At 59.5% G+C, this 18,803-nt stretch overlaps 1 protein-coding gene across 4 annotated transcripts in view; it reads right to left on the bottom strand.

Moving 5' to 3' along the window:
• The window catches only part of KDM4B (lysine demethylase 4B), a 181,708-nt gene that overhangs the window by 50,129 nt on the left and 112,776 nt on the right, over positions 1–18,803 (bottom strand). For all 4 annotated transcript variants that reach the window (XM_039465931.2, XM_039465928.2, XM_039465929.2 and 1 more), the window contains one exon: positions 15,194–15,331. In XM_039465931.2, the coding sequence (XP_039321865.1) occupies positions 15,194–15,331 (138 nt within the window). The remainder of the gene's footprint in view (positions 1–15,193; positions 15,332–18,803) is intronic.

Below are 18,803 nucleotides of genomic sequence, written 5' to 3' on the forward strand. Positions count from 1 at the left end.
CTGGAAGTCCAAGGTCACGGCACCGGCAGGTTCGGTGTCTGCTGAGGGCCATTCCCTGGTTCCTGGCATCTTCTCACCGAGTCCTCCCGTGGTGGAGGGGGCGAGGGAGCTCTCTGGGGGCTCTTTCATAAGGGCACTGATCCCATCTCTGAGGGCATCGCCCTCATGCCCTTATCGCCTCCCAGAGGCCCCATCTCTTAATACCATTGCCCTGGGGAGGAGTGTGACGACTCAGCAGATGACTCGGAGGGGACAGACGCTCAGTCCACGGCACCTTTCTAGGGAACTAGGAGGACCCACCTCGTGCTGCCGGGGACTTCGAATGAGATAACACAAGCAGAGCTCATAGCCTGGGCAAGGCAGGGCCACCGCGGGAGCACTTCTGGGTATAAAGCAAGACCTGCCATTCACCTACAAGGGAAAAACGTGCAGCGCAGCTGTTCTCCGGGTCTGAACTCCCAAGCCTGCCACTCTCATCTCAATGCCTGAGATGACGCCTTCTGAGCCATAACGATCCCATGCAAAATGCCTGAAATCCAATCAAACTGGTGCTGTGCCTCTGTAAAGTGTAATAAAAAATAAAATAAAAAGCAAGCTAAATGCCAGACCTTCCTTTGACACCGCACTGCAAAAGAAATCCCCTCCGCAGAGGCTGAGCCCCCTGCTGTTAATGGGGCTTCTACCGACCCTGTGCCCTGGAGGCTGCCGCTGCTCCTGCCCTAGCCCAGCTGGGGCCGTGTCTGCCCCTGCCCCTGCCCCTGCCCTGCCTGCCCCTGCCCCTGCCCCTGCCCTGCCTTGCTCTGCAGGGCTCAGGCGCTGCACCTGGACAAGCCCTTCTGAAACCCTCCCCTCGGGGCTCAGGCAAACATGGAAAAACCTTCCACGCAGCTTGACAACTCCCGACTGACACCTGAGCTTCCCCTGCCTGAGATCCAAAGAAGCTGGCCGTCCCGGATCCACGATGGCGCCGCTGAACTCAGAGGAGGGGGAGGGTTCACATCTCGCTGGGGGCAGAGGGGAATCACCCTCGCTGGGGACCTCCTACAGGAGAACTGAGTCAAAATGGAGACCGAACTCAGACTTTCTGGAACAGCCAACGCCACACCCAGTATCCGGCTCCGGGAGAACAAAAGGGGTGGTGGCCGACGCGCCGTCTGCCCCAAGGCCCAGCCTCCCGCTGTGTCAGTGACAGCCTACGGTCCCCGCTCTGCGCCTTGCCTTTTCCTCGGGGCACATGTGGGAAAGGCTCCACACCAGGACGAAGCAGCAGCTCCACCAGCTCCACCGCGGCCTGCACAGGCAGGGCGCGGCGGCTCACACCTGTGACCCCAGCGCTCTGGGAGGCCCAGGCGGGAGGATCACTTGAGCTCAGGAGTTCAAGGCCAGCCTGGACAACACATTGAGACCTCATCTCTACAAACACTACAAAAAATTAGCTGGGCATGGTGGTGCAATGCCTGTAGTCCCAGCTACCTGGGAGGCTGAGGCAGGAGGACTGCTTAACCCCAGGAGGTGAAGGCTGCAGGGAGCTCCGACTGCACCACTGCTCTCCAGCCAGGAGATTTTTGAGACCCTGTCTCAAAAAACCAAAACAAAAAACAAAAACATGAAGCCCGGATATGCCAGTTGCATGCGCCATTTAGGGGTTTACAGCCCTTTACTCCCTATTTAAGAATCCTGCGCATGGTCAGATCGACGTCATGGCGGCTTTGGTTACCACTCACCTCCTTCCCATGGAGACTGTTCTCTGCCAACAGGCACCACCCCCATCACCCGATGGCAGGGGCGCCTGCTTCGCCCTTTTCTCCCCGCCCTGCTGACTCCACGCCACATGTGCTGCCAGCCCATGCCCTTTAAAATACAGACTGTGATGGAGCCACCCTGTGTGGCCCCCCAACCCGCCCCCCCAGCATGGGGTGTTTCCAATCATGTCAGGTTTCCCGCAGCCTTCTCTGAGCTGTTCAGGCAAACCCAGAAAGGAGAGGCACTTCCTCCACCAGGCAGGCGCCGCAGCCACACTCACCATCAACAGCGCCAGGCAGGTGCTGCGGCCACACATGCCACCAACGTCACCAGCGACTCAAGTGCAGAAATGTCACATCACACGCAAGTGAAAAACTGGGTTCTGGGCAGGGGCGCTGAGGCCAGCAGACACTCCAGGGGTCCCCCATGCCTGTGGAGACCTGGGACCGTGCTCTCCATCCAAGGTGAGAACAGTCCACACTGCCAGGAGTCGGGAAGGAGGAGGGTTGTGAAGATTCCCCATGCCATGGCCAGGCGCAGTGGCTCATGCCTATAATCCCAGCACTTTGGGAGGCCAAGGCAGGTGGATGACCTGAGGTCAGGAGCTCTGGACCAGCCTGGCCAACACGGTGAAACCCTGTCTCTCCTAAAAATATAAAAATCAGCTGGGTATGGTGGTGCCCCTGTAGTCCCAGCTACTCAGGAGGCTGAGGCAGGAGACAGGCTGGAGGCAGGGAGGTGGAGGCTGCAGTGAGCTGAGACTGCACCACTGCACTCCAGCCTGGGTGGCGCAGCATGACTCCGCCTCAAAAAAAGAAAAACAAAGATTCCCCATGCTGTCCGCTGGCTGTGTGTGTGTCTGTCTGGGGCCTGCATTTCCATAACGTGAGGACCTCTTCCTAAAACAAGCTCCCTGTGAACCTGACTTTCCCGCAGCCCTGCCTGCCAGCAGCTGCGGTCTATAGCAGCCACTCTATAGACTGGGGGCTTCTGCCGGGGTCTGATTCCCAGGGAAATGCACACACAAGCCACGTGCTCGCCATAAACACGGCACACACTCAAGCCTGCAGCTGCTGGAGAGGAGTCCCCAGGCTGAGGAGCCTGCCCTCCTAGAAGGCCCTGCCCTGCTCTGCCCTGCCCTGTCCTGCCCTGCCCTGCCCTGCCCTGCCCTGCCCTGCCCTGCCCGGGCCGGCCCCATGCAATCTGACCCGCGCCGTGGGGACGTCCAGCACAGAGGCTTGTGGACCCACCGCTTTCGGTGCAGGAGCTTGGCTGGCAGCATCATCGCAGGACCCGGGCCACTTGCAGGTGCAGTGGGCTACTGCCGCTGCCTTGGAGACCAGGGGGCTCACTGCCACCTTTCCCTGACTCAAACAGCACTGAGCTTTCACCAGAGGCCATCTCTTTTTACAGCCTGAACAGACACTAGAGTCTGCTCATGTAAAACAGCAGAGCAGCAGAGAGGAGACGCAGCCACCAGCCTAAAGAAAACTTTGTATGTGGTCCAATAAAATCATCAACCCCAACAGCATCTGGCCACAGGGATCAGGAACGCTCTCGTCAGCTGCGGCGCCAACTCCCAGCCTCTGATCTGGGAACCGGGGCGGAACATCTAGGACGACGGCAGCCGCCAGCAGGTGGTTCCAGAGCCCACGGCGACAGACACCGCACGGCTGGCGCCTGCCCTGCTGTGGACAGGGATGGCGATGGGCGGGGCCTTAGAAGCAGCAAGCCCGGTGTGAGGAGGGGCTATCCTATCTCATTTTGGTCAATGGATAAGGTGCAGTGTGTGGCCCATGGCTCCCACACCAAACGGCAGGCTCGGACGCATCTGGACGCCACACCCAGTCCCGCTCCGTCTCCCTTACCACGGAGCACCCACACGCCAAAGTCTCCGCCCCTCCTGTGCCCCCACCTCCGTCCTGTCACCAGGTCCTGCAGGCACCACCCCTAAAATGCAGGCCCACGCCGTTCCCCGCTCCCCATGCCCACAGACCCCATGCCCGCCTGCTCCCCATGCCCGCAGACCCCATGCCCGCCTAGACAGTGGCCATCCCTGCCGGGCTCCCTGTCTTCCCCAGCTCATGGCAACGAAACCTAACTTTGAGGGCCCTTGTCGCAGCCCCTGACCTCTGACCTTGGCCTCTGCCAGGACCCCACTCAGGGACCTCGTGCTTTCCGCTGCTCCCCCGCGGTGCTGCTCCCCACGCTCCCCAGTGTCCTGCACCCGCGGGCCTCACAGGGGAGCTTCTCTGAAGCAGGGTGGTGGCGGCTGTCGTCAGTGCGGGGGAATCACACATGGGATCCAGGCCTGTCCGGGGCCAGCCCTGGTGTCCTTAGAAGCAGACAAGAGGGCACAAAGGCAGGAAGAGGGGGGTGAGTGACTGTGGGGCAGAGGAAAGAGGGACACCCTGCACGCCAAGCAGCCCTGAGATGGCAGCCAGCCCCGAAGCCAGGAGAGGCAGGAGGGTCTCCCTGGCGCCCCAAGGGGGCTTGGCCCGCCACACACCCATCTCAGCCTCTGCCTCTGGAGCAGCAAGAGGATACACGTCTGCTGCTTTCAGCCACTGAGGCTGTAGACTGGGCTGCCCAGGTGGCAGACACAACAGGCCACCACTACAGTGTCCCTGCGGCCACTCTAGGAGCAGAAATTCCTCCTCCTACCCTTGTTCATGTCCCGTCTCCTCCCTCGACCTCGCCGGCCTCACCCGCTGCCTCCCCAGCAGCTGACCGCTGCCCAGCAGATGCTGGCCGGGGCGAGGGGCGGTCACGCTCCTCTCAGCCATCGTGACCATCTGTCTGGGGTGGGCGCGGGGGCAGGTGCCTCGGCACACAAAGCATTAAGCACGGAGGAAGGGGCAGAGGTGCCCGCATCTGCACTGATGGCTCACAGAAGGCGTGGGAAGGACGAGCGGGCCCCCTGTTTCTGATGTAATTATCAGCGCTGCAGCGAGGCCGATAACAAACCAGTTCATTAGGAAACCCACTGGAAGCGCTCGGCAGCCGCGTCAACAAAACAATTAGGCGCGGCTCCCAGGGCTCCCTGGGCCTCGGCCGCGGGCCCATTCCCGGCAGCACGGTGAGCGGCTCCCAGCCCCGCCCGGCCAGCCAGGCCAGGCAAGGTCCCGGGCCTTCCACAGCCTTCCACGGCCGTCCGCGCTGCTCCCTCCCATCCCCCAGGAGCCTGGGAGGCCCCGACGTCCCCTCTGTTCCTCCCTAAATGGAAGAGGCCTCTCAGTGTTGTGATCTCCTGCAGGAAAGTGACAAGCAGGCATGCCTGGCCCCGGCCACCAGACCTGCCCCTCTCCTCCATATGCCGACCTGAAGGGTCCTCAACAGCCATGGTGGTCCTGCTTCTATGCCAGGTGTGGCTCCATGTCACTTCCAACAGCCCAAGGAGAGAAACTGAGGCACGGCACTAGGAGGGGTGGGTCTGCACCACCGGCCCCATGAAGGGTCACACCTCGGGTGGGGAGGGGACGCGTGGTCAGGGGTGCAGAGGCCCCAGCCCCACCATCTCTCCCTGCCAGCAGTTGCTCCTGGAGGTTCTCTCTCACTCTCTGGGTTACAACTCGTCCACCACAGCTGAGGAATGACCATGAGCCGGGACACCCTGAGACAGGAGAGCGGGGGCCTCCACCAGCTCCGATTCAGGGCCAGGTGCCTTGAGGCCACTCCTCCAGCTCTCCTGTTTCTCCAGTGGCTGCTCCCCAGGCTCCCTCGCCAGCGCCCCTTAAGGGGGCCCAGCCCCCGCCTGACCCGTGAGCAGACCCGCTCCTTCACTGCCAGACAGCATCCAGCTGCAGCCCCAGAACCAGCTCCGTCCATGCAGGATGGTAAGACCGGGTGCTGCCGAGCCGGCAAAGGCTCTGGGGCCACACAAGGAGCCTCCGTCTGCAAAAGCCCAGCCCCTCCTCGGGGCAGATGTGCCCCTCCAGGGCTCCTGGGCAGCAGAACCGGGGATAGAGGGTGTGATCTCAGAAACCAAGAACAGCTGGAGGAGCAGGGAGCCTCAAGACCTACAGATCCCATGCCCGCCTAGACAATGGCCATCCCTGCCGGGCTCCCAGGTGTCTTGAACAGGGGGGCCCTGTCCCCCACGGGAATGGGGATGTCTGCAGACATCTGCGGTTGTCACAGCTGGGTTGGGGCTGCGCCTGGCATGGAGTGGGTGGAGGCCAGGGGCCCTGATCGAACCCTGCAGTGCCCGGGAAGGATCCAGCCCCAGAGTTCGCAGTGCCGGCCTGGGACAGACTCTAACTAGGCCTTCTTTCCAGATTGTTTCTCTCCCAGATCTGCCCAGACGCGCAGCATAAACTCTAGGCAAGAGCCAGCAGAGGCCGCTCACTCTGCCCCGGCCCGGGACCCGCTCCACATGCTCTTAGCTCCAGTCTCCCCACATTTCTGCGTGACGTGACTCCTCCAAGGCCCACCCGTGAGAAGGGCCCCAAAGGCCTTACCAGGGACAGAGTGACAGGGAAGATACAGGAGAAGGAGCAAGGGAAACACATTTCACACGGTGCACCCAGCCCTGCAACGCCATCAGTCAGAGGGTCAGTGAGGCGGGAGCCACAGGCAGGGCACAGGCCGCCATGAGCCTCGGGGGTCAGAGGAGTGCCTGGAGTTTCCCGAGCCTCAGTGGGCCCTCCTCCCTCCCACCCTTCCCCAGCCCCTGCCTTCTGCCGCCTCCCCGTAGGCTTCAGGTTAATCACCCAGAGCAGGCGGCCTCATTACCAAACAGAAGGAACACACAGTTCTCCCAGGCAGCAGAGACAATTTGGTTGGAATTTTACAGGAATTAAGTTCAGTGCACCCCAGGGCTGGGGTTTTAGGAGAGGCTGGGTTCCTGCTGGAGCCCCTGCCCCACCCCAGCCTGGATGCGGGAGGCAGGGGGAGATGGGTGGTGAAGGCCTCCAGGGGATTCAAGTCCCCATCCCCTGCCCCAGCTCAGCAGAAGCTCTCCCTGCCACACACCTCCCGAGGTCCCTGGGGAGGCTGGCGCACAGCAGGCCTCGCTCGCAGACAGCTGACACAGAACCAGCGAAGAGCGCGTGGCCCCCGGGCCTGCGAGCCTGGCGTCACATCTCTCGCGCTCTGTTTAATCCTGTGGCAAGGGGTTGGGGGGCGACGCCGTGGAGTCCTGGGCTCTGGAGAAGAGACCCCTTGTCTCCCGGCACATGCACCACCCGCCGCGGGGCCAGCGTGACCGCGTGCTGAGCTAATCTGGCATGGCGTGCAGGCTTGTAGGACTAACTCGAGCTCAGGGTGAAAAAGGCTGGTACGTGTACATTCCGTTTCGAGTGAAACGGGAGCATGCTTTGATCTGGCCCATTAGTAATCCCACTACAAAGCCTGCCTGCTGGAGCACACGCTGGGGGAGTTCTGCTCGGAGACAGGGAGCCGCAGCCTCTGGAGACCCCTCCAGCCACCCCCGCTGGGCTATTCACAGGACACGTGCCCAGGACACAAAGCTGCTAGTGCAGGAAACACCTGCGGGGCGGGGGAGGGGGGCGGGGGCTCCCCAGTGCCCCATCGGCTTGTGCCTCCAAGTGGGATGAGGGAAGCAGAGCAAGGCCAAGGGTGTGCTGGGCCCGGCCTCCTGCTGTGTGACCTTGGCAAAGTCACTGAACTACTCTGGTCCTCCCAAGATGACAAGGCCCAGAGGCAGCACTTGATGGAGGTGGGTATTGTCAGCAAAGCAAGTGAGAGAGAGAGAGAGAGAGAGAGAGAGAGAGAGAGAGAGGGAGGGAATGAGAGTGAGAGAAAGAGAGAGAGAGAGAGAGAGAGAGAATGAGAGAGAGAGAGTCAGAGAGTGAGAGAGAGAGGGAATGAGAGAGAGAGAAAGGACATTACCACTGAGACAGCTCTACTTGAGAAAAGAGATCTCTCAATACAAAGCCAGGACTGCATCCTAAGCCCCCGAAGTAAGGCTTGGGGCACAGCGTGGGGTTAGGGGGGCAGGCCTGCTGCCCATCTGCAGGCCTGAGGCCCTTGGGCCCACCAGCTCTGCATTCTCACCACTCTCTGGCAGACCTGGAGGCTGGGACCCCACCCGAGCACACAGCAGGTGCTCAGCAATGCTGGGCTGGGCTTCTGGAACCTTCCACTCTGCCTTCACCGCTCAGTAGGGGAGGGAAGGAGCCAGGCTTTGGGGTCTTAACAGTTTTTGTTTTTTGTCTCGTCCCCCCTCTTTTTATGGAGAACAGGGTCTCACTATGTTGCCCAGGCTGGTCTCGAACTTCTGGACTCACGCAGTCCTCCTACCGTGACCTCCCTAAGTGCTGGGATTACAGGAGTGAGTCACTGTGTCTGGCCTTTTGTTTGGTTTTTAATTCCCATTCTGAAAACAAACCAATGAAGCCGTCACAAACAAAAGCCTTTCCCACCTGGGAGCTATGGGGAGCTTGCTGAAGAAGCACCTAGAAACGACCGACCCCAACCTCCCCAGAGGTGCACTCCTCTGACCATGAAAACAGGAGTGTGTGGTGTTTTTTAAAGTACAAAACAAGACAGAACCACACTGAGAAGTCAGCGCATATTTTTAAGGTATCCCAAATTCCACGAGATTAAGCTAGTATCAACCAATAGGGGGGCACATCTCCCCTTCCCAGTTTGAGAACCATGACCCCACAAAAAATGGGGATAACAATAGTCACAGTCCACAGTGTATTTTTTCCACTTAAAGTGCTGCGCCTATCTCTCCATGGCCAGAGGTACAGAGCAAAACCCATGGAGCAAACCCATTTTCACGGGTGTGTAATATTCCACCAGGTAACCCATCCCCCAGTCATAGAACTTTCCACTACAACAGATGAAGCACAGCTATTCCTAGACATGGAACCACTACGCCCGCGTTCCAGGAGACACACGTGCAACCTGTGGCAGATGGCCTTCCAGAAAGGCCACACCGTTTTCATAATGGATCACAGTTCCCGATTTCCTAAGAACTGATCTAGGGGAGGGATGTTTCTGGAGGGTTTCAGTGTGAGTCACGTGCCCTACAATTCACCAAGTGTGCGATTCAGGAGCTCTTCGTGTATTCACGGAGTGGGGCAACCATCCTCGCCCGCACATGCAGAGCACTTTCATCCTCTAGAGGAAACCCGGCCCCAGCTGCTGGCACTCTCCAGCGCTGGCACCCATGCACCCAAGTCCTGCCCCTGAGCACTGGCCTGTCCTGGACATTTCGTGGACACGGGATCTCGCATTGCGTGGCCTCTGGGTCTGGCTGCTGTCACTGGGCACGGCGTCCTCAGAGTTCAGCCTCTCTGGGCCTCGTTCCTTCTCAGGGCTGAGCGGTGGTGGAGACGGTAAGGTCAGCTCCCACTTCTCTTTGTTTACCGCATTCCCCAATCTCTATCTGCCCCAAGGAATGTGCGGATGAAGCTGGCGGCGGGGTGCCCTGCTCCCGTACCTCTTGAGGGTGTCGAAATCTCCCACTGTCGTCCAGTCCCTGTAATCACAACCCGCTCTTTTGGGGGTCCTGGCCCATCCCCTGCAGCCTCAGGGCCCCCTCGGGAACTCCGGCGGTCTCTGCTCAGCCTCGCCCACAGATGAATGGTAGGTTCTGATTAATTATGGAAAAGCCCGCCTACTTATCATGGGTGGAGCTGTGGGCAGAGGCAACCTCCCCACATCGACCTCTGCTCCAGGTGGGAGTTGAGCCCAATGCTACGCTCAGGTCTGGGGGCCAGGAGGGTGGGGGTTTGTGTCCATGGTGTCTGGGTGATACGGCCTGTGTGGTCCAGGAGCCGTGGGGGCAGCTGGAGACAAAGCCTGGGGCTGAATTTTTATACCCACCTGGCTTTGATCAGAGTGGGTTTTCGCAGGACCTGCTACAAGCTGGCTGTGAGTGTACCTGGCTGATGAAACCGTGCTCCATAGGAAGCTAAGCTGTGGGTTCCCGGCCCCTGCCGGTGTGAACAGTCACCCCGACAATGATGGGCCCTCGGGGCCCTCAGATGCCCGGGCCTGCTGGAGTTGGGGGGCCAGCTCCACCCACGAGGAAACAGGCTCCCTCCCGCTCTCCAGCAGGCAGGTGATGGGCTCCGCTCAGACCTCCCAGTGGACGTAAGAAATGGGCTTCCCTCCCCACAGGTGGGCGTGAAGAGCTTGGAGTCTCTAAGGGGAAAGCAGTCTCCCACCCAGCACGGGGCTCCTGAGAGGCCGAGACCCTCCAGAGGAGACGTGCCTGTGCTGCACGGGGCCCTCGCTCCCCGATCCCTCCTCCCAACCCTGCCGCCCTCTGGCGGAGACACCAAGTTAACAAACTCCCAGCCCCAAAGCCGGGTCTGGCCCCACAGTGGGAGTCTGTTCGGCGAGGCAGCCGGTCAAGCTTTCCCGGCTCCTAGATACTTAACAACTGTGTGCTTACGGACGTGGCACGCCAAGGCTGCGGGCCGCCACCGAGCTCAGCCGCCTGACGCTGGGAGAACGCGGCGCAGAGCCGAGCAGGTCAAAAGGAACACTCAGAGATGGGGCGCTCGGCAGGAGAGGAGACACCCGGGAAACCTGGGCCCAGGATGCCTCACCAGCAGGGAGCTGGGAATTACAGTGGCACTACCTACCCCACCCCACAAAGAGAGAGGCCTGACCTTCAATGTGGCCCTCAGCAGCTGCTCTCCCTGGGGCTGATCCTGCCTTCAAGGGGCACTGAGAGATGTCTGGAGACCACTGCGGTTGTCACCACTGGGGTCACCAGCCCCAAGGGGAGCAGGTCCGTGGCACCAGGTGTCATAGGGGATGATCGGGAGTGGAACACAGGGGGTGGGGACACAGCCATACCTCCCAGACACAGACGCACAGGGCGGGGTCCCCAGGCCTCCTCCTGCCCCAAGGGGCACTGGCTGTGCCTCCCGCTGCACAGACAGGTGGCGAGGGTGAATGCCCACAGACTAGATAGAGAGATAAAACACCCACGGGAGTAAATCCCACCCCCTACTGGACAATGGCCTCCGTGCCCGCGGCGTTCTGCGATGGGAAGTGGGATGAGGCCACGTCTGGGACACAGCACCAGCCTGGGCTGCTCCGTCCCACCCGGGAGCTCAGGCAGGCACAGGCCCTGCTGCAGAGGGCGGGAGGGGAGAGCTCTGGCCTGCCTCCTGTGGGTGTGGACAGGACCCTGGAAGCTGTAGCCAGGGCCCTGGTCTGAGGCTTTATCTAGGTAAGCCACCTGCTTCAGGGAGACTGTATTTCTCTGGGATTTTACAGCCAGGAGAGCCTTGGAGCCTCTGGCCTATTGGGGCAGACCTGGGCCGTGGGCTGGGCCTCCTGCCTGCTGTGGGGCAGCCAGGGACGCTCTGCAGGCAGGTGACAGCACATCCCCGGCCCTGGCCCGGCTTGCTCCGGGCAGGAGCTGCCGGCAGGCCCATCCGGAACTCCAGAGGCAGCTGCAACCAGCTCATGCGTGGTGAGGGGTGGGGGCCCACCTGCTTTCGGAGCGGCCCCTCGGCCCACAGAGGACCTGGGTCTGGCCGGGGGAGGCGGTGGCTGTCCTGCAGGTGGCCCCCACTTGGCAGGAGCCAGGCTGGCAGGAGAGGCCAGTGCCCACGCGCCACCCTGGGTTTGCAGACGGAGGGTGACGGGCCTCCTCTCAAGGCCACACGGCATGCAGTTCTTGGCTTTTCGGGCCAGGCAGTCTCCGTGCAAAGCGCTCGCCTCTGCAGGGCTAAGGGGACGCAGACGCCCCCTCCAAACCTGGGTGTGGCTGTGCCCATGGGATGCTCGTTTACGAAGTGAGGCTCAGTTTGGTCTGGCTGTCACAGGCCACACACCCTTTTAACTGCCCTCCCACCACGACCCTCTGAAGATGTAAACCTCCGTTCGGTTTGCAGAAGGCGTAAAGCTGCCTGCAGATCTGAGCCCCAGCTCGCCAACCCATGAACACCGACACCCAAAATACACAGGGCCCAGCCAGGGCGGGGGGTGGCTTCTCACCTGTCAGCTCCTGAGTACGAAAATGACAGAAAAGGGGGCAACTGGTGGGGAGGGGGGTCGCTGGGAGTCAAAGAAGGTGACAAACCAACAAGCGAACACGCCCGTGAGCAAGTCGAGGGGAGGAAGGCCTGCTCCTCGGCTCTCTTCTGAAGAATGTGCTCCAAAGAAAGCGATCCGGGGTGCAAACGGGATGAGGAGCTGGGCCGGCCAGACGGAAGCCAGAAAAGGGGGTTTCTAGGCTGCCCCTTCCCTCCAATCAGGTGACACACAAGACCTGGACAAGGTCTGAGCACCCCCATGCCCCAACCTGGACCGTTTCCCTGCCCTTAAACGCTCCTCTGTCATCTGTGCAGCCAGACGCTCCAGCAGCCTCTCCAGCCTGGGCTGCTGATGGGAGCAGAAAACCCTGCCCCAGTCAGGAACCGGCTGCCCCGCCAGCAAGCCTGAGTCCCCGACCCCGCCAGACGGACACGGAGGCCTCGTGGCTAATGACACTCCGAGTGAGGCCCTCGCCACCCAGGCCAAGCCTGACTACACCAGGGGGTGCCTGAGCAGGCGCTGGCACGGCGGGGCTGGGGGCTCCAGGAGGGAGTCCAGGCCCTGGGCGCCCGCCTGGAACCCGGGGTGTTCCGCGCTGCACGCTGCTGGTTCAGCAATTTCACGCTGCGCCGCCTGACAACATAAGCGCGGCGCCCAATCTAAGGCTGCACTTTCCAAATGTCACTTGTTTGTGAACACATGGCTGAACCCCAAATTGCTTTTACTATCTGGGCAGTCCCCACTGCCCCAGTGCAGTTTCAGCTGTGACAGCACCTCCAGGACAAGCCTGGGGCCCGGGGCTTACAGCTCAATCTGCTGCTGGGCTGGTCACAACACCTGCAGCGTCCCCTCAGGAACACAAACACACAGACACACGCCCTCTCAAAACAGCCACAGCCCTGAGACACTGAGCTACTCCCTTAGATCAAAGGGCCGAAATCCCAACTTTTGGGTCTCTCTTCCTCAGCTACGCCCGGAGTCTTCGCTAGAGACACCGGAGCTTTTCAGAACTGAGTCCCGGGGGCAAACTCAAGTCTTTCCTGCTGGAGAGTCCGGCTCTTCTTTCTAAACTGAACTGAAGGCAGAGAAACAGCCAGAAAAATAAAGGTTAGCGCATTTGTCCAGACCAGCGCAGCCAGGAGCGACGTCACTCAGGCCACCTACGCTGTTTCCATTTTCCCAGCAGCCAGGTGACAAAAGTAAAAAGAGCTGGCGTGCCGCGGTGGCTCACGCCTGCAATCCCAGCACTTTGGGAGGCCAAGGTGGGTGGATCACCTGAGCCCAGGAGTTCCGGACCGCCTGGCCAACACTGCAAGACCCTGTCTCTGTAACAGGGAAAACAAAGAAGTAAAAAGACACAGGTGAAATTCATTTTATCTTTTTAATTTGAGACAGGGCCTCACTCTGTTGCCCAGGCTGGATAGAGTGCAGTGGTGCAATCATAGCTCACTGAAACCTTGACCTCCTGGGCTCAAGCAATCCTCCCGCCTCAGCCTCCCAAAGTGCTGGGATTATAGGGGTGAAGTCACCGTGTCAGGCCAAAAACCATCTTAATTTTATATACATACATATGTATACGTATGTATATACACACACTAACACATATATGTATACATATGTACATATAAAATTGAGATATACACATACATACGTACACACATATAGATACAAACACACACACACATACACATATATAAAAATATATATATGTATTTTTTTTTTTTTTGAGACAGAGTTTTGCTCTTGTTGCCCAGGCTGGAGTGCAATGGCATGATCTCAGCTCATTGCAACCTCCACCTCCCAGGTTCAAGCGATTCTCGTGCCTCAGTCTCCCCTGTAGCTGGGATTACAGACATGTGCCACCACACCCGGCTAATTTTTGTATTTTTAGTCGACACAGGCTTTTGCCATGTTGGCCAGGCTGGACTCAAATTCCCAACCTCAAGTGATCTGCCTGCCCCGGCCTCCCAAAGTGCTGGGATTACAGGCATAAGCCACCACGTCCAGCCAAGGGCTGACATCTAGAAAATGCAGGGAGAGTCAGAAGACTCCGGATCTGGCCCTGTGGTCTCTCCTATCACACCTGCTCCCATGACTGGATCTGAGAAGAGTCCGCTGTCTGTGCTGACCCTGGCCTGGAGGAACCAGAAGTCTCCACAGTGGGCGGGGCGCTGGGAGGAAGCACCTGCTCTCACTCTGGCCAGCGAGGCTTGGTGGGGGATGCCCCCATCTGCTTCGTGGAGAGCAGCCACATGGCCCCTGAACCAGAAGGAGACACCAGGAGGGGCTGAGGCTGGGGCTGTCTCCAAGGGGAAGACAGAGGGGTCGGGAGGAGCTGAGCTGTTCAATGCTGCCCAGAAATAGCAGCCCTGAGCTGGGGCCACGCAGCCGAGCCTGGCCTGACAGGACAGCTCAGTCTTCCTTGGGGGCAGCCAGGAAAGGCACCCAGGGGACTGCAGGGACAGCCCTGGGAGGACACTCCCTGGCCCCCAGCCCCAGACAGGCAGCCAGGAAAGGATAGACCTGTGGCACCCAGACAGCCTCCTGGCTGCTTCCTTGCTGGGTCCCACACTCCCCTGTCTGAGGCCTGGGGTTCGTAAGGCTTCCATGTCACCATCACTGGGACTCCAAGGCAGAGACTACGGAGGAGGGGTGGCCAGCCAAGGCAACCCCATCCCACCCATGCCCAGCAGCGGCTCGTATGGGCTTCCCATCCATCCAGTAGCCTGCCATGCCCTCCATGTGGTCAAGAGCAGCCGCGCAGACAGCTGCACATGGCGTTAGAAGGTGAGAACAAGCACTTGATGCAGATGCCAATCGCTGGCCAACGATCGGCCTCCTGAGACCAGGAACGAGAATCACCAGAAAAAAACCAAGCAAGGGCCACTCACTTCAAGTCTCCCACAGGCATGCTAAGCTCTCTGTGACCTCCAGGGACCCCGCTAGTAGGAAGCGCCAGGCTCTGAAGAGCTGGGGGGGCTGCCACCGACGGGGAGGCACAGAGGGATAAGGACAGATGCCTGAGTGCACTCCTGCCTGGCCAAGCAGCGTCCAGGAGAGTGATGTCAGCGAACAACCCATCCTCAGGACCACGACGGCCAGGAGACACCCAGGGGCCAGCCAGGAGGGGGGACAATGGTGCCAGCAGAGGAGAGACCCCAACTACAAGGCCTGAGCAGTGGGCCGCACCCAGGAGGCCCGCGCAAGCCACTGGGTAGCTGGTGTACAGAACGTGCCAGAGAGGGTCCCGGGCCACCGTCGTCCACCTGGCCCGCCCAGCTCCTCTCCAGTCTTCAAGATGAGGAGCGTTCTGGGCAAAAGCTCTCTGAGGAGTCTAGAGACAGACACTGGTCAAGAGTCCAGGCCCTGGGCTGAGTGTCACGGCTGCTGGACAAGCCGCGGGGGTGTGGCTGCCGAGGCAGAGAGGAGCCGCCTCCCGCCCTGCTGGGCCCTGTTCCCGGCCGCAAGCTCTTACCTGAGTGGCCACTTTGCCGTAATCAATCCACCGAAGGGTGGCGAAGTTGGTAGATTCTGCGCAGTTGAATCCGTGATTGAAGCCAGCATGGTAGCCATAGGGAAATGTGATCATGAATTCCCCAGCCTCCTGCGTGATCTGTGGAGGGAAAGGGGATGGGTGAGGGCAGGGCCACTGGAAGTGCTGCAGGGGGCAGAGACGGGGCTCGAGGACTTCCCAGTGAGTGCCAGGGAGCCTGGCTTCCAAGCCCATGGGATTGCGCAAAGTCAAAGGCGGTTCCACGGGACTCCAGGGGCTCCATCTCCCACGAGGCTCATGAAGGACACGGTGAGTAGCCGCATCCACAGCTCTGTGGCCTGCACTCGACTCCTCCGGGCCCCTCCAGACCCCAGCAGCCCCTGCCCTGCCCCGAGGCGGCCGTCAGCATCACCCTGGCAGGAGAACAGCAGATGGAGCTATGGCTGGACACCATGCCTGTGAGCACGCCTCCAGCTGGACCTACACGGGGAGCGATGGGGGCCTCCTGCTTTGGAGGTGGCTGAGTCACACAGTCACTGTGACATGGCCTGGAGCAGCTGGGGCTAGGGTCGACGTGGGTGGTGCTGGCGGTAGCTTTAGAGTGCTCCGAGGACAAGACACGGCGTGTGCTCAGGATAGCCTGCTGCCCTCGCATAAGAAAGGAACCACCAGTGCATGGGCAAAACACACCGGGAAGGGGGCCCAAGACACGCCACCATCCCACACCGTCTTCCCATCACATCCCAACAAGGGGGGCTCCACGAGGTCATGGAGATCCAGAAACACCTGCACGCTGTGGGTGGGACCCGACACCACAGATCAGCACCCTGGAGAGCAGGCTGACACGTCCGAATCCAGGTCTGATTCTGAAGGTCGGCCCATTAGACTCCGCAAGTCTCTGAATCAGGACCCCCTAAATTGAGGAACCGGAGGGCGCGTGGCTGGGGTGGGGCCCACGATGACCACAGACCCAAGGTTTCCCAACAACCACCCCAAGACCTGGAAGAAAAGGCGGGGCTGCCCACCAGTGCTAGCGGGCTGCAGCCTCCTGCCCTGGGAACCCTCCCCACTCTGGGGACACTTGAGATGACCACACTGACCCCCCACTCTGTTCACTGCTAAGCCCGTCAATAAAGCCTTTGGAAGACAACCGTCCAGAAAGATCAACGACAAACTTGGAGCAATTGCTCCCACCTGCCATTCCCCAGGGCTCAGGCCAAGGGTTTCTAAGAGGCGGGGCTGTAGGCCTAATCCACAGATGTGGAAACTGAGACTCATGGACTAGAAGTGAGTGTCGAAGTGAAGTGGGCCCCTCGTCTTCATTCAACATCCAGTAAAACACATGGATTACAGGCTGCTCAGAGTTCTGGGTGTAACCACGGCTCCAGAGAGTAGCAGACCTTGCTGGGCACCCGGGCACCACCCCCTAGCGCTCTGCCAGGCCACCCCCACCCGACCACGCACGCGCTCTCAGTCACCAGAGACCTCGCTCCCTCCTAGAGGGTGAAGTGAACGTGTCATACGGCAGCAACACGTGCCTGGTGTCTACCACTGGCATGCGTTTCTGAGATGTGTTCCCACCGTTGTGAGCACCAGGCGGCCACTCCTTTTTGTTCATAAACAGGACTCGTTTGTGCGTGGATCTGTGGTCATTTATCTTTCTCGTGCGCGGATCTAAAGTCATGTATTTATCCTCCTGTTGATGGACGTGTGGCTGTTTCCCACTGGGGGCTCTTGTGAAGCTGCTAAGAACACTGATGTGCCAATCTTTCATCTCTCCTGAGTAAATCCGCAGTGCCACTGCTGGGGCACAGGGCATGTGCTTCAGTTCCAAGAAAGCGCGGCTTTCCACGGTAGTGGCCCCATGCACCTGCCTGGCTGTGGACGTCGGGCGGCTGCCCCTCCTCACTGGCATTTGGTGGTGGTGTTCTGACGTGGCCATCCTGGGGCCGGCCGCATCTCCTCACGGGCTGCCTCTCTTCTACCGACACCGGGCCCCAATGGTGCCCTTCATTCCTGCACCTCCTTCATAAAGCATCTGCTCAGGCCCCTCACCCCGAATTCACTGGGCGTTTCTCTTCTTCCCTTTGATTTGTAGTTCTCGGGTCTGCTGATTATTACCTATTCCTCCAGAAAGATGAAGCGAGATCGCTGAACACGCTGAAGTAACCAACAGGCCGTCAGAACTGGCGAGGCTTGCAGAAGCCAGCCACAGCGTCAGACATCAATCAGGGCAGACTCAGCTTGGAAAAACGCTAGTCCTTAAGAACATGATGATATTTTTCTTTTCAAATAATTAATTGCACCAATCAAGGGAAGTCAGCATGCATTAAGTTATATTTTTAAATTCACGTGAATTTAAAGTGACAGCCACATGCAGCAGACCGAGCATGTGGCAGAATACCGGGGTGGGGGGGAACACACATGCCCGAGGCCAGGCCCCCACTGTGCAGGGTGCAGGGGTTCTCTGGGCCGGGGGCTTCTCCCCACTACACTCGGAGCTCCACGAAATGCGGACCAAAGAAAATTAAGATTTGGGCTTTTTTCAAAAAATGTAATTACTGGGCCAGCTCGGTGGCTCACATCTGAAATCCTAGCATTGTGGAAGGCCAAGGCAGGAGGAATGTGTAAGCCCAGGTGCCTGAGACCAGCCTGGACAACATAGTGAGACCCCATCTCTAGGGGAAAAAAGAAAATTTAAAAAATTAAAGTAAATGCCATTACTGATTCCTTTATGCTATTTGAGCAGACTTCGGAAAGCCTTCTCCCCACCACTTCCTCTAAGGCCAAATGACACTCCCCGTCTCTTCCACGGGCCCATTCGCACATGGCAGAGAACCGGACCTACAGGCACGAGTCACACTCAGAGCCTTCAGGGATCCACTGGACCCCCGGAATGCCAAGATCAAATCCCGAACCGGGGTGATGGCGGCGGACAGCCAGGCTCTCACGGATGTCAGGACCTCATTCCCCGGCCCGACCCCTCCTGTGAACCAAGGCCTGGAACAGTAAATGCTCTCGGTTAGGACAAGAAGATGACGTTCCTGCGAGGAAAGCTGCGTCCTGGCGGCCTCAGTCTGCACCCACGGCGTCTGTCCTCTGTGTCACTGCTGTCAATATTATCCGACAATCAATTAGAAGGCGCTGGGATGATGAACAGGTTTCACCGCAAAGTCGTCAGCAGTGACAAGATGCAGTCCCAGACGCCAGGCACGGAAAAGGCCCGGAACGCAGTTTCCTCTGTGAGCTCTCGAAGAATAAATGAGGGAGTCAGTGGCAGATTACAGAAATACACACTTTTAATTATTAAAAAGCTCTGCTATTGATCGGCTTTTTCTCCTAGAAGTAAATACCATTACAACGATTTATAAGTGGAGTGTGGGGAGTCACTGGTTTGAAGACTGCCAGGAATTCAGATGAGGAGACCCACACACGCCGCTCTCCGAAAGGGACACTCATCTCGAGCCCGTGGTGTCTGACGGGCTGGAGGCCAGTCCCCAGGCTGGGTGGCAGAGGGGCTGCGTGCTGCAGTGGGACAGGGGCCTTCACCGTGGCAGCCTCTGGAGAGACTGGCGCCCGGCCCACCAAGCAG

Source organism: Saimiri boliviensis, chromosome 14, assembly GCF_048565385.1.
Source record: "Saimiri boliviensis isolate mSaiBol1 chromosome 14, mSaiBol1.pri, whole genome shotgun sequence".
Taxonomy (NCBI): domain Eukaryota; kingdom Metazoa; phylum Chordata; class Mammalia; order Primates; family Cebidae; genus Saimiri; species Saimiri boliviensis.